At 37.3% G+C, this 14121-nt stretch overlaps 2 protein-coding genes across 7 annotated transcripts in view; one reads left to right on the top strand and one right to left on the bottom strand.

Moving 5' to 3' along the window:
* The window catches only part of FTO (FTO alpha-ketoglutarate dependent dioxygenase), a 674514-nt gene that overhangs the window by 168384 nt on the left and 492009 nt on the right, over positions 1–14121 (top strand). The gene's annotated exons all lie outside the window — the stretch shown is intronic.
* The window catches only part of RPGRIP1L (RPGRIP1 like), a 104697-nt gene that overhangs the window by 10657 nt on the left and 79919 nt on the right, over positions 1–14121 (bottom strand). For 3 of the 6 annotated variants that reach the window (XM_050774881.1, XM_050774882.1, XM_050774880.1), the window contains exons 23-25: positions 8510–8693; positions 6329–6421; positions 518–602 (exon numbers count right to left, since the gene is read on the bottom strand). In XM_050774881.1, coding sequence (XP_050630838.1) covers positions 518–602; positions 6329–6421; positions 8510–8693 — 362 coding nt within the window. The remainder of the gene's footprint in view (positions 1–517; positions 603–6328; positions 6422–8509; positions 8694–14121) is intronic. The other 3 variants (XM_050774885.1, XM_050774883.1, XM_050774884.1) reach the window with 2 other exon arrangements.

Below are 14121 nucleotides of genomic sequence, written 5' to 3'. Positions count from 1 at the left end.
CTCACTGTGCGCTACGTGTCAGGTACTATACTATCTGTGTTACATATATATCTCATTTAATCCTCACACCAACCCTCTATGGTGTTATCATCTCCATTTTAACGTTGAAGAGAGAGAGGTGCAAGAAGGTTAGGTAACTTGTCTGAGGTCAGTCAGCTAGAAAGCAATAAGACAAGAATTTATACCCAAGGCATGTGACTCCAGAGTGCACCCACCTTTCAACCTGTTAGTCTTTACAACTACAGGAGTGGCAACAGGACACTTTATACATGTTGCCCAGTCTTTGGTGTTCAAAGTCCTATAGGATCGTTACAATTATTTTGTATAGTAGGAAGGGCCATTACATTTCTAGGAAGAAGGCGATCTACAGAGATCCCGAACTCATTCAAGGACACAGAGTGAGTCACAGAACCCCGGTTTTCTGCTTCCTTATCTTGTGCCTTTTATTTTAACCACATCCTGCTACAGAGATCTACTTTATGTAAACCATTAGATAATTTGGACTGCCAAAATGTACCTTCTATTAGGCATCTCTTGTTTTTGTAGTATAGCTTTTAAGAGGTCTCTCTTTGCTTGGTTGTTTTCTTCATCCACGTAGATCACTATACCAAAAGAAAAAAAATTCCAAAAAGGAAGTCACTCAGGAATAGGCTATATTAGTACCATTCTGTATTTTTAAAAATACCTGTTTTTAAAGACACAAGTCATGCCACCTCACTTGTATGCCTGGGAAAAGAAAACAGCTCCAGAAACCAGAATCAAATCTGAACAGTCATGTGATCTAATGTCATGTCACTGGCAGGTTTATGTGCACACTGTCAGAAAAGATACAAACAACATCTAAGAGTGCCACATCACTGTCACTGCCTGTTAATGGCACTGGCAGTCATGACAGTAAAAGCCAACGGTCTTTATTGCTTTGTATTTGAGGGATTTACTGCATTTTCTTTCACCCAAGAAGCAAGTGATAATGATAATGTATGGCAGAGTGCTTGTCCTTCCTGACAGCCTCAGTAATTTAATCCTTCTCTCCTGCCACAACATGCAATAAAAGAGGCGTCTAGTGCATTGGGTTGAGGAAATCCACAGGCTGACGCCTGCTGGTTAGGGGTATGGGAGAGAAAGGTGCAGGGAGAGAAAGGCTTTTTAGGGTGTAAGGTTTTTGGTTTTAAAGGCACATGCTGGCTTCGAGGAATGTGGCCAGACTTCACTTGGCTGAAGCATGAGATTAGATAACGGACCTCAAGTCTCAACAGAAAGAAGATGGTAAACTCTTGACATTGTAAGTAAGCGTCTGCACTTTGGGAAAATGGCATCTCAATGTGCGAACACTACAATTTTCCTCCTGATTATCTTTTCTCAGTTCGGCAGCCTTTCAGCCATGCATTAGCTTCTGAAGGCATTTCCTTTTCATATGCCATTTTGTATGTAAAGGCTCCCCTGCGACCAGATCTCAACTTAGAGATTATCCCTGGTCAAAAGCACACAAAGGGTGAAAGATATCATGATAATTCTAAAGCCAGTTCTCCTTAGGCTGTGCCAGGAACAAACATCTTTTATGTTGAAAATGTTTCCCTGAACAATTTTAGTTCAATTCCAAATTATGATGCTATCAACTCATTTGTTTGGCTCAGTTGAGCAAATATTAACTGAGGGCCAAAGGCACTGAGTAGGCACATAGTGGGAGAGACATAAAGGTACAGGTATAGGGGTGGGTTAGTGGTTTCAGAGAAGAATCATCCAAGACATAATAACCAAGTTAATAATCAACTCTGGATAGCCAAAGTCAAACACAAGCTCCTAGCTTACTGCTCTTTGCATGGTATCATATTAGTAAATGTGGCTAGTTATATAAGTTACTGAAGTTTATAGAAATCAATACAGATTCAAAGGTTCAGAGTATTTTGTTTTATTTCTCAATGCCAAAAAGTCATGCTAACAGATCACTGGAAGATAGTACTTTGTTTTTTAGAAGCTGCTAGTTACACAATGCTAAAGGGGAACTTTTTTTCCAAATGGGATTTTTTTTTTTTTTTTTTTTTTTTTTGCTGTTAATTACCAATTCAAGATATGGTACACCATATTGTTTTTGACTTCAGAGTTGTAAAGCTTTTATGTCATACTGGCTTCCATTGTTTGAAGACAAGGGTAATCTCAGTGGTTAAATAAAAAAGACTGAATTTAAAATGCCAGCATTCAAATAAAGGGTCTTCCAATTAAACCTAGACCAGATGTGATAAATTTCAATGGCTTAAAACTTTTTTTATTGTGGCAAAATATGCATAACATAAAATTTACCATCTTAAATTAACAGTTAAGTATTCAGTTTAGTGGCATTAAGTACCTACACATTGTGATACAACCGTCACCATTATCCATTTCCAGAACTTCTTCATCTTCCCAAACCAAAACTCTATACTCATTAATCAATAATTTTCCATTCTTCCCTCCTCCCAGCCCGTGGTAACCACTTTTTGTCTGTATGAATCTGACCACCCGAGGTATGTCATGTAAGAGGAATCATACAGTATTTGTCCTTTTGTGTCCAGTTTATTTCATTTAGCTTTGGTGTTCTCAAGGTTCATACATCTTGTAGCATATGTCAAATTTCATTTCTTCTTAAGGCTGTACAATATTTCATCATATGTATATACCACATTTTGTTTATCCACTTACCCTGTGACACACATCTGGATTGTTTCCACCTTTGACTATTATGGGTAATGCTGCTCTAAACACAGGCATACAAGTATCTGAGTTCTTGATTTCAATTCTTTTTGGTATATAACTAGAAGTGAAATTGCTAGAGCATATGGGTCATTCTAAATTTACTTTTTTTTTTTTCCTTAGAGATGGAGGTCTTGCTCTGTTACCCAGGCTGGAGTGCAGTGGTGTGATCATAGCTCACTGCAGCCTCGAACTCCTGGGCTCAACTGAACCTCCCACCTTAGCTCTTAGCCTCCTCCTGGTAGCTGGGACTACAGGTGCACATCACCATGCCCACCTAATTTTTGTTTTTTGTAGAGATGGAGTCTCCCTATGTTGCCCAGGCTGATCTTGAACTCCTGGCCTCAAGTGATCTTACAGTCTTGGCTTCTCAAAGTGTTGGAATTACAGGTCTAAGCCACCATGACTGGCCTAATTTTTCTTTTTAAAACATCCTTACCATTGAAATTGGTTTTAAAAAGTGGTGTCATTGGGGATTCCCTATGCTTCTGCTTTATCCAGTTGGCCAGCATACTATATTTCCTATTCTCTTAATAAAGATAAAAATGACTGCCACTATTTACTGGGTAATATTTATGTGCTAGGTACTACACTCAATACTTTTATTGTCATCATGTAGGTTAAGAACCTGACCCACATTTTACAGATGATTAAATGGATCCAGAGAAGGTTAGGAGTTTGCCCAAGACCACCTAGTTAGAATGCGGCAGAGCCAGAATTTGAATCCAGCAATATTAGCCTCAAGAGTCTGCTCTCTTAACCTCCATGCTACATAACCTCTCCTCCTTCCATGTGCAGCCAAAGTTTTCCTGTTTAAGCTCTGGTCATTTTGTTAACACAAGGCTAGAGGGTAAGAGAATGTTTCATAACAGTATCAAGGGAAGTCACTTCATTTTCTTTTGTTTCATAAAGGAATATTGCTTAGATATACCTAGTCTAGGTGTGTCAAATCATATTTCTTGGCAGAAAACTTTCAAAATATTCTTTTTGAAAATACTCCAGCTACTTACCAAGAAGCTTAGTTCTCCAAAAGTGTACCAAGTTGGAACTCTCCTGCTTCCACAAACAAGGCCTAGATTGGGCATCTTTATCTAGCCCAACGGTTCTCAGTCTTCATTGTATATCACAACCCCTTAAAGGGCTTGTTAAAATGCAGATTATTGAGTTGTATTCCCAGAGTTTCTAGTTCAGTAGGTCTGGATGAGGGCCTAAGAATTTGCAATTCTAACACATTTCCAGCTTCTGTTGCTGCTGGTGGTGAGGGTTCTACACATTGAGAACCATTGTTTGGCCCAATATTCATTTGCCAAATTTTTAAATGGGATCAGGAGATAGTGAACACTTTTGGGTTGAATACTGTGGGAAACAGGAACACTTTGGCCGCCTCTGATTATGTCATGATATCCTATGACTAACCATGGTTCATCTGGTATTCTAAAATCCTAGATGGTTAAAAAAAACTTACAATTTCAAAACCTGAAATACATCCTATAAAAAGTGACTCTGGTGATTATTAAAAGTATCAGAACTCTCCAAAAGTTAAGGTATTTACCTTTCATTCCCCTCAGAAATCACATTTGTTTAGGACTTGTATGATTTTGACATAAACTTACTGAAAGCATATGTCTCAAAAAGGATACAAACTAGTAGTCCAAATACTTTAGTTGATCTTCAGTCAACTACCATTAAAAACATATCCTTTACTTCTGCAAGCTGGATAAATCCTTATATTCTGTTATCAATGTCATATGGCAGAGGAAATGCAGATGGCTTAATTATAAGGAGTTGATAACCTTGAATCTCAGATGTTTGTATTAAAGAGTTATCATCCCTATCATCCTTATCTTTGTCAAATTTCTCCTCCTATTAGTCACAAAATCTGATGTTTTACATCATCTTCATCTTTTGAATTAAACTTCAATTGTTCCAAAAGACAGACTGTTCCAAAAGACAGACTGTTCAGAGGCTAAGGGTCCAGACCTGTATAAGTCTTATAAAAACTTTGGATGATTTCATTAATCTTTTTCTTCCCACTGTCAATTCCATTGTAGGCTTTATTTGGCCCAGACAACATTCTTCAGACCTACCATTAATCTTATTTTTTCCCAAACTATTTTCTTGCTTTCTCAGCATTCTCTGAGCAAAATTTTCAGGCCCAATAAAATACAAATGTTTTGTTCTTGATACCACTGTCTGGCAAGTAAATTCAATTTTAGTTTTTCAGTGTTGGTATTCCTAAGAGAGAGATATATATATATATATATATATTTTTTTTTTTTTTTGAGATACAGTCTCTCTGTCACTCAGGATGGAGTGCAATGGCACAACCTTGGCTCACTGCAACCTCCGCCTCCTGGGTTCAAGCGATTTTCCTGCCTCAGCCTCCTGAGTAGCTGGGATTACAGGTGCCTGCCGCCATGCCCATCTAAGTTTTGTATTTTTAGTAGAGACAGAGTTTCACCATGTTGGACAGGCTGGTCTCAAACTCGTGATCTGCCCGCCTCGGCCTCCCTAAGTGCTGGGATTACAAGTGTGAGCCACTGTGCCGGGCCAATTTTTGTATTTTTAGTAGAGGCGGGGTTTCACCATGTTGGCCAGGCTGGTCTCGAACTCCCAACCTCGTGATCCGCCCACCTCAGCCTCCCAAAGTGCTGGCATTACAGATGTGAACCACCATGCCCAGCCAGGAGATATATATTTTCTTTGTGTGTAGGTTACACTGGTTTTAATACCTCTTAATAAAGGCTGAATTCAATTATGAATAATCTAGGGGATCACTAGTCTACATCTCTCATTTTATGTACTTAATTTGGGCCTGAACATACAAGTCTCTTTTGTACAGATTCAAGTCACAATGTAGGATAAAATCATTGCTAGGTTCAGCTAACCTCTCTACTGCATGGTGTTCAAACAGAAGATAGCATGTACTAATTGTCCTCTAAATTATCTATTTGAATTAAAAAGTTTGGAAATAAAATTACTTTCATTAATATTTAATGAGATTTGGAAGATCTAAGTCTACATTACATTGACCTTCTGTATCAGGTAACAAGTGAATGGTAAATCATTACAATAATTACATGAGATAGTTACTCATTAACCAAAGACTCAAGGAGATCCCCCTGCAATGGAGGTGCAAATATGATAATTTGAAAATAAACATCTTCATTATGTCATACTTAAATGAAAAATAAAACATTCAACAAGCTTAATATTAATTATTTCTCAAATTTGCTGATGACCTAGGAGCTCATTTTTTCAGATATAACAGATATAAAACAGCATTAGTTTGCTTCTAAGCACGGAGTACATTCCTTTCCCCTCCTCCCAGAAAAATATCCTTAAAATTATTTTCAATTAATCTTGAAAATTCTACACAGCCAAATCTCATTAGATAGGAAAAGAAACCAAAAAAAGGTATAGTAAACACTTTTACTGAATTCATTTCTAACAGATTACTGGTTTCCTTGCTGCTATCAAATGATTAATTCATTAGAAACATAAGTAACTGTTAACATACCAATTAGGCAATAAAATACCCTGCAGTAAAGGGAAAAAACAAACCAAAATGCACCAACAGGCTGGGCATGGTGGCTCATACCTGTAATACCAGCACTTTGGGAAGCTGAGGCAGGTGGATCACTTGAGGTCAGGAGTTTGAGACCAGCCTCGGCAACATGGCGAAATCTCGTCTCTACCAAAAATACAAAAATTAGCTGGGTGTGACTGCGTGTCCCTTTAATCCCAGCTACTTGGGGGGCTGAGGTGAAAGGATCGCTTAAACCCAGGAAGTGGAGGTTGCAGTAAGCCAAGATGGTACCACTACACTCCAACCTGGGCAAAAGCCTCAGACCTCAAACAGACCTAGAGGTAACCATGTGAGAATGTAAAAAATTTGGGCCATTTAAGCATATATCACAGTTTGATCTAAAGAAAGATCTGTATTGCTCTTCAAGCAAATGGAAACATCTATTCCTTGACATGGCCAAGTTTCTCAATACACAATTAATCTCTAAAAAACAATTTTGTTGCCAGTCCAACCAAATATTCTACTGCTGACCTTTACAAAGAATAATACAAAAGCCAAAGAGTTTGTCATTTTTCTTGGAGTATCTTTCTTAAAACTAGTTGACTGAACAGTTCTTTCATTATTAATAATATTTTGATATGGTTTTCTTTTCTGGTATTCTGCAATTGAGGATTTCCAGGAAGCCTGAGAAAATACTTTTGGAAATGTTTTCTTTATATTAAGTGCATGAAATGAAGGAGGAATCAGATTCTTGTCCTGTCCACACCACTTATTTCACATGTGATTTCTTAACACACCTGTTATTGTAGAATTTAAGCTGCAGTGGATCTTAGAAAGCACCTTACTTTTCAAATAAGAAACTAAGGAATCATGAAATTTAAACATCTTGCCTTAGTTCACATAATAGTAAAAATTGGGGATACAGGGAGGACTAGACCACTAGGCCACATCTCTGGATACTTAAGACTACTGTTTTGAGGAATGAACATATTTCTAAAAATGCCAGATGGGGGGAAAAAAAGGTAATCATGAGCATTTGTAATCCTGCTGATACAACAGCATGGTTATACTGTTGATTAAAATGCAATTTCTAAGATTAGTAAGGAAAAAATAATGATGAACTAGCATGAGATGGCCTATTTTGCTAAAAATAGCACGACACTCCATTTTTATGGTTTGTTTTAATGTAGAGCTCTAGGAGAACATACTAAGCTGTTTTAGCTTAGGGTCATGGTAGCCTGATATTATTTTTTATTTCTCTCCAATTATATACTAACAATCACACAATAAAGTTGATTGATCTCAGAATTTATAGGGTACCTGTCGGGTCTGTGCTGGTGTGGTAAACTTACATGTCAATTGGCTGCTAGATCAAGCCCTAAGACAGAAAACCTGCCTGCTGCTATGAATGGATGTGTGTGCTATATGATGAAAGGTGTAGTAAGAATTTACGCTTCACTCAATTAAAATCTTGAACATCTAGACACTGAGAGAGATACACACACGTATTGTAAAAACATCCATGTGATGACATTGATCAGAAAGGTAGACAAAAAATAGGACATTGAAAGCTTTGAATCATATAATTAAAAAACTACTTCTTTGAAAGATATTTCTTTGAAATATCATATATTTAAATTAAATTCCTAATTATAGACCCAGCTGACATTTTTCTGTTGAACTGTTATATAGCAGGACCATCTTAGAAATATTTTTTCACATTGTTTTGTTTTCTCTTAACTTTGGTATTACCTCAACTTTCTTTTCCTTTCTTTTTTGAGACAGGGTTTCACTTTGTCACTCAAGCAAGAATGCAGTGGCAAGATCTTAGCTCACTGCAGGCTCACCCTCCCAGGCTCAAGCAATCCTCCTGCCTCAGCTTCCTGAGTAGCTGGGACTATAGGCGTGCAACACCATGCCCGGCTAATTTTTGTATTTTTTTTTTTTTTTTTTTTTGTAGAGACGAGGTTTCGCCATGTAGTCCAGGCTGGTCTGGAACTCCAGAGCTCAAGCGATCCACCTGTCTTGGTCTTCCAAAGTGCTAGGATTACAGGTGTGAGCCACTGTGCCTGGCCCAACTTTATTTTCTTAATCTTTATGCTACTGGTTTGACTTTTATTAATCAATTCTGACAAGACTTCCATGAATTTATGTGAACATTAGAGAAATAAACTTTCTCTCTGTTCTTTCTGTTTCTTTCATAAATAAAAAAGACAAACATAAAAGTCTGTATTACAAATGAATCATACATACCATTGCTATAGTTATAGTAGACCCACTGCCCACTCTTGGGTTTTGGAAGCGACACGGGTGTCTCTTCAGCAGGAAGACTGTAGAATCGACACTCAACGAACAGCCGTTGGATAGTGTCATCCATGGTTACTTGAGAATCATTAAGGCTTAGAGCTATGATCTCAATCTGAATTTTTTCTGATGGCTGTTTAAAGAGCAAAAACAAAATAAAACAAATAAATAAAATAATTGAACAAAAAGATCCACTATTACTTTCCACCATCAATTTTAAATAAAACACGAAGGCCAATGGGCTTCTTTTCTTGAATGCAATGTACACTACTGTATGTTACACATGATAGATTATTCACGACAGAGAGCGAGAATGAGATTCTAATGCCCCAGGGTTTGAAGTTAACAGTGTCATGGCAATAGTCTCCTGATTTACATTTGAGGCTATAAATACCCCACTAGTAGTCTATCAGGAGTGAAGATTATGAGATCTTCATCTCCGATTGCTTTCAGAATGACAAGTTGTCCTTGTTTCAAACTATGTAATGAAGTACGTGTTTATCACTGCTTTTACTTAATCTACAGTACCTGAGAAAGTTTCAGTTATTCAGAGATCAAAGCCTGTTGAACACTTTATAGGTATTATGCTAATACGTGTAGCTATATGAATCAATATTAACAAAGCAGAAACTACAGTTCATTCTCTCATATTCTGTCATAATATATTTTGTTCAATAAATAATACATTTTGAAGCAAAAGAAACAATTTTATGTCAACTTGAACATTTTCTCACAATTTATTTTTAATTTTATTTTTACAAAATTAACAACTAAAATGGTGTTTATTTAATTTTCACTTTAATCCTTGCTTAATAGATTTTGGTGTCATAGACATTAACATGGGAATTACAAATGTTTCCTTGAGTAATGATTTCAAATAATTAATAGACTAGGATTAGAAATTGTATCACACATCAAGATAACTCCTCAGTTAAATCTGTTTTTTATAATTTAAAGTTTGTCTTTTAGTATCAAAATCCTATTTTACTAAATTTAGAGACATGCTATAAATTATATAACTTCACATAACAATTAGAAAAATCTGAAAATAAGACCTGTTTTATGACCAGCTTTTAGGAATTCATTGTTAAATGTAAATCAGTGTGTAAATTCACCATAGTGGTTACTTAGATATTTCAAAGCATATAATTAATCAAATTGAAAAGTATAAGTATCCTATTGTAAAAATATTACCATAAAGAACAATTTCCATTGCTGTCAAACCCCCTCAATATTTGATGAAGTAATTTTACCCCCTTCTTTCAAAAGACATTTTCTTTTATTATGTATTCTAAGACACTTTAACTAAAAACCCAAATCTGAATATTTCAATAAGGTTATTTTATTATTCAGTAGATTCATGGAAATTTTACTAGGATGACAGAGAAAATTCCACACCATTCTGTCTCCACTAATACAGGTACAAGGCTGCAGCTGGCAATATTACTAGGATTAGCATAGTATGATGAAATATTTAAAGGAAAATTTTTTCTAAAACCTAATAAATCAAATGACTGCCAAATGTCATTAAAGTGATGGTCTTTGACTTGAATATGCTTTTCATATTCAAATTTGAAAAGAAAGAGATGAAAGCCTGGAAAGGTTACTCGGTTTCAACTAATAACCTCAAGCCCTCTCCGTTCACGTGCATAAAAAATGAAGTTGGCTCTATTGTCTAATCTCACTTCAGAAAACCCCTTCTCTGCTCGTTGAAGACTACATGGTAAAGAAAATATTTTAAATGATATATTTTTTCTTAAAATGTATTACGGTTGTGAAAATACTGTAATACATATATTTGATAATTCTGGTCTAAGTGCAGCATACTGTATAGTTAATTCTTCTACATAAGTTGGAATTTGACAAACTTAGAATTATTATAGCAATAACATCTTATAAAACATTTATGTTTCTGCACAAAAGAATTAAAGAAAACTAGCTACAAAAAGAAAAAAGTGGTATACATACTTATTTCTACTCTGTGAAAATAGGAATTCAAAATTGTTTATCACAGAACCTAATAAAGAAGTAAACGAACTTGTAAATAGCAGGGGAATCAAATTTATCTAAGTGGTTATTTTATTAATAATATATTAGCTATACAATCCCCATATGAAAACTTGCATTATTGTAAGAACCAATTTAGGCTGTCAAATAAGACTACATGCAACTCTTTGAAGTTTAAAATACAATCCTAGATAAAAGTATTCACTTGGATCCCAGCCAAAACACAAAAACAAAATAACAAAACCCCAAACACCAAAACAACAAAAAAGAAAACTCACTGTATTATCAAAAAAGTCAAGAACTTTAAAATTCTTTTCATGATGTCCATCTTATGTCTGGTCAATTTTTTATATTTATTTGTGTGTCTCTACATTACCGCCATTACTTCGATCAAATGTCCTTTTTAATTCTCTGACCAATACACCTGGCAGAAATGATCAGTTACTGTTTCTTCATTCATTTAATGCTACATGAATCAACTTGGAATAAATCCAAAAAGGGGTAAATTTTAAGCAGCTTTTACCTGAGAAAGTAAGCGCTAAATAAAGAATTTTTCCAAACATAAATTTTGACAAACGAAGCTAGACAATTTATTTTTCAGCACTGGAACAATTCTAGTTGTGTTCAAGCCCCTCTGATTAAAAAGTTCAACCAGATTTTGTATAAAGATCTGAAGACTGGCCAGGCGCAGTGTCTCATGCCTGTAATCCCAGCACTTTGGGAGGCTGAGGCGGGCAGATCACGAGGTCAGGAGTTTTGAGACCAGCCTGGCCAACATAGTGAAACCCCGTTTCTACTAAAATTACAAAAAATTAGCTGGGAGTGGTGGTGGGTGCCTGTAGTCCCAGCTACTTGGGAGGCTGAGGCAGGAGAATCGCTGGAACCCAGGAGGCAGAAGTTGCCTTGAGCTGAGATTGCGCCACTGCACTCCAGCCTGGGCGACAGTGCGAGACTCTGTCTCAAAAAAAAAAAAAAAAAAAAAAAAAAAAAAAGAAAACTTTATCTCAACATGTCAGATATGAACTCATTCTTGCTCCTCTCCCCCAATCCTATTCATCCTGTGTTATTTCCTACCTCAACTGATGACATCACCATCCACCTAGTCCCCTACAACCAGGAGACATAGCAGCATCCTTGCCTTTCCATTTTTCTCACACTCACTATATCCTAAAGATCACCCATTCCTGCTCATTATACTTTCTAAATATCTCCACAATTGGCCAGGTGCAGTGGCTCATGCTTATAAATCCCAGCATTTTGGGAGGCTGAGGGGGGCAGATCATTTCAGCCCAGGAGCCCAGGAGTTGGAAACCAGCCTGAGCAATACGTCAAAAACACGTCTCTCCAAAAAACAAAACAAAAACCACACACACACACACACACACACACACAGACACACACACACACACACACAAACTGGCCAGGCCTTGGAGTGGCATGTGCCTGTGGTCCCAGCTACCTGGGAGGCTGAGATGGGAGGATTGCTTGAGCCTGAGAGGTTGAGGCTGTAGTGAGCCATGATCGAGCCACTGCACTCTATGCACTCTAGCCTGGGTCACAGAGTGAGACCCTGTCTCAAAAAAAAAAAAAAAAAAAAAAAAAAAATCAATGATTTACTGAATTGTTGAAAGCATATGCTATTTCAGACACTGTTTTAACTGTTGGGGATATAAAGAAAAATACGATGCTGTTTCTTTTCTATTTTTTATCTCAAGAGAACATGCTAAGTTCCCATGGGGGTAACTAATACAATAGCTTCCTAGTTATTAGAAGGTAGAAATCTGACAGAACAAGGAGGGAGAAAATAGAAGGATCTGACATAAGAGATTTGAGAGCGAACTGGTAGCCGATTGATGAGCGTTATGAGACTGTAAGCTCAGTGACGGTAGGGACTATTAGATTGCTCACTGCATTATGTAGTACACAATAAACAAGTGGATCTACTCTCATGACAGAGACAGGTGAGGCACTCATCTCTAATCTCTGGTCTGCAGTCCCAACCATTCTCCTTATTGTAGCAGAACCAATCAAATATCATCTTTCCGTCTGAAAAATCTTCCTATTGCCTTACACTCTAGCCACTCCTTTAAACTTGCGGTGTGCTATTTTATATTGCTCAGTTTTTGCATCTGTTATTTATTGTGTGAAATCTTTTCCATCAAAATTCTACTCCTGTGAGGCCCTGAACCACACATCCTCTCCTTTATGGCAGTAATACTGATCTCCAGGAACGAGTTGGTTGTTTCCTCCTCTGGGCCCTCACTGCCCTTCTCCATCACATTGTACTACATGGAACCGTTCACATATCTGCCTCTCTCTATAGACTCTGGGTTTCAGGAGGGCAGGACCAACATCTTACTCATTTTTTGCTACTTCACATCCTCCCCAACATAGGCTCTCAATAAATATTTAATGAAATAGTGGAGACTATATATCTTTTATATATTCAGAATATCTTTTATTTTTCTTCAGGGTCTTGCTTTGTTGTCCAGGCTGAAGTTCAGTGGCAAGATGACGACTCACTGCAGTCTCAATCTCCCAAGCTCGAGTGATCCTCCCATCTCAGCCCCCTGAGTAGCTGGGACTAGAGGAGCAAGTCAACATACCCAGATCATTTTTAATTTTTTTTTTGTAGAGATGGGGTTTCACTATGTTGTCTGGACTGGTCTCAAACTCCTGGCCTGAAGCAATCCTCCCACCTGGACCACTCAAAGTGCCAGGATCACAGGTGTGAGTCACAGTGCCCAGCCTAGAATATATTTTATTTATTGCCAGAACTATGTGAAGCTGCAGGTATTATTGCCTTCTTATTTAAAAAATATTTATTACGGCTGGGCGCGGTGGCTCATGCCTATAGTCCCAGCACTTTGGGAGGCCAAGGCAGGCAGATCACGAAGTCAGGACATTAAGACCATCCTGGCTAACACGGTGAAACCCCGTCTCTATTAAAAATACAAAAAATCAGCTGGGCATGGGGGCACGCGCCTGGTACTTGGGAGGCTGAGGCAGGAGAATCACTTGAACCTGGGAGGTGGATGTTGCAGTGAGCTGAGATCGTGCCACTGCACTCCAGCCTGGGCGACAGAGTGAGACTCCACCTAAAAAAAGAAGGATATTATGTGCCTCTATGTTTTGGGGAGTGGTTATTATTAACTGCTGACAAATATATAGAACTCTTGCTCTCCTAGATTTTAATGAAATAAGACTATCGCAAGACAGCTGAATATTGTTGAATCTAAGTGGTAGGGTACTATTATTTCTACTTTTCTGCATGTTTGAAATTTTTCATCATAAGAAAATGGGGAAAAGTTTCACTCAGGTGAATTGGAAGAGGTCCTAAATAATATACTGATTCAAATGACAGTAATTGAAGCAAAGGCTTTTAAAGAGATGAATAATAATGGTTGTTCAGAATTACTAGAGCAACATAACGGGTCATTCCTCTGCAGGCTATCAGCATCCTTTGATACAGGAAATTGGCCAGACAGCATAGGCTTTAGACTTTTCCTGTTTTGTTTCCCCTCTATATGTATGAACTTTTGTTACCAGGTAAG

Source organism: Macaca thibetana, chromosome 20, assembly GCF_024542745.1.
Source record: "Macaca thibetana thibetana isolate TM-01 chromosome 20, ASM2454274v1, whole genome shotgun sequence".
Taxonomy (NCBI): Eukaryota; Metazoa; Chordata; class Mammalia; order Primates; family Cercopithecidae; genus Macaca; species Macaca thibetana.
Note: the sequence above shows the minus strand (reverse complement) of the source record. Positions and strands in the feature narration are given on the sequence as shown.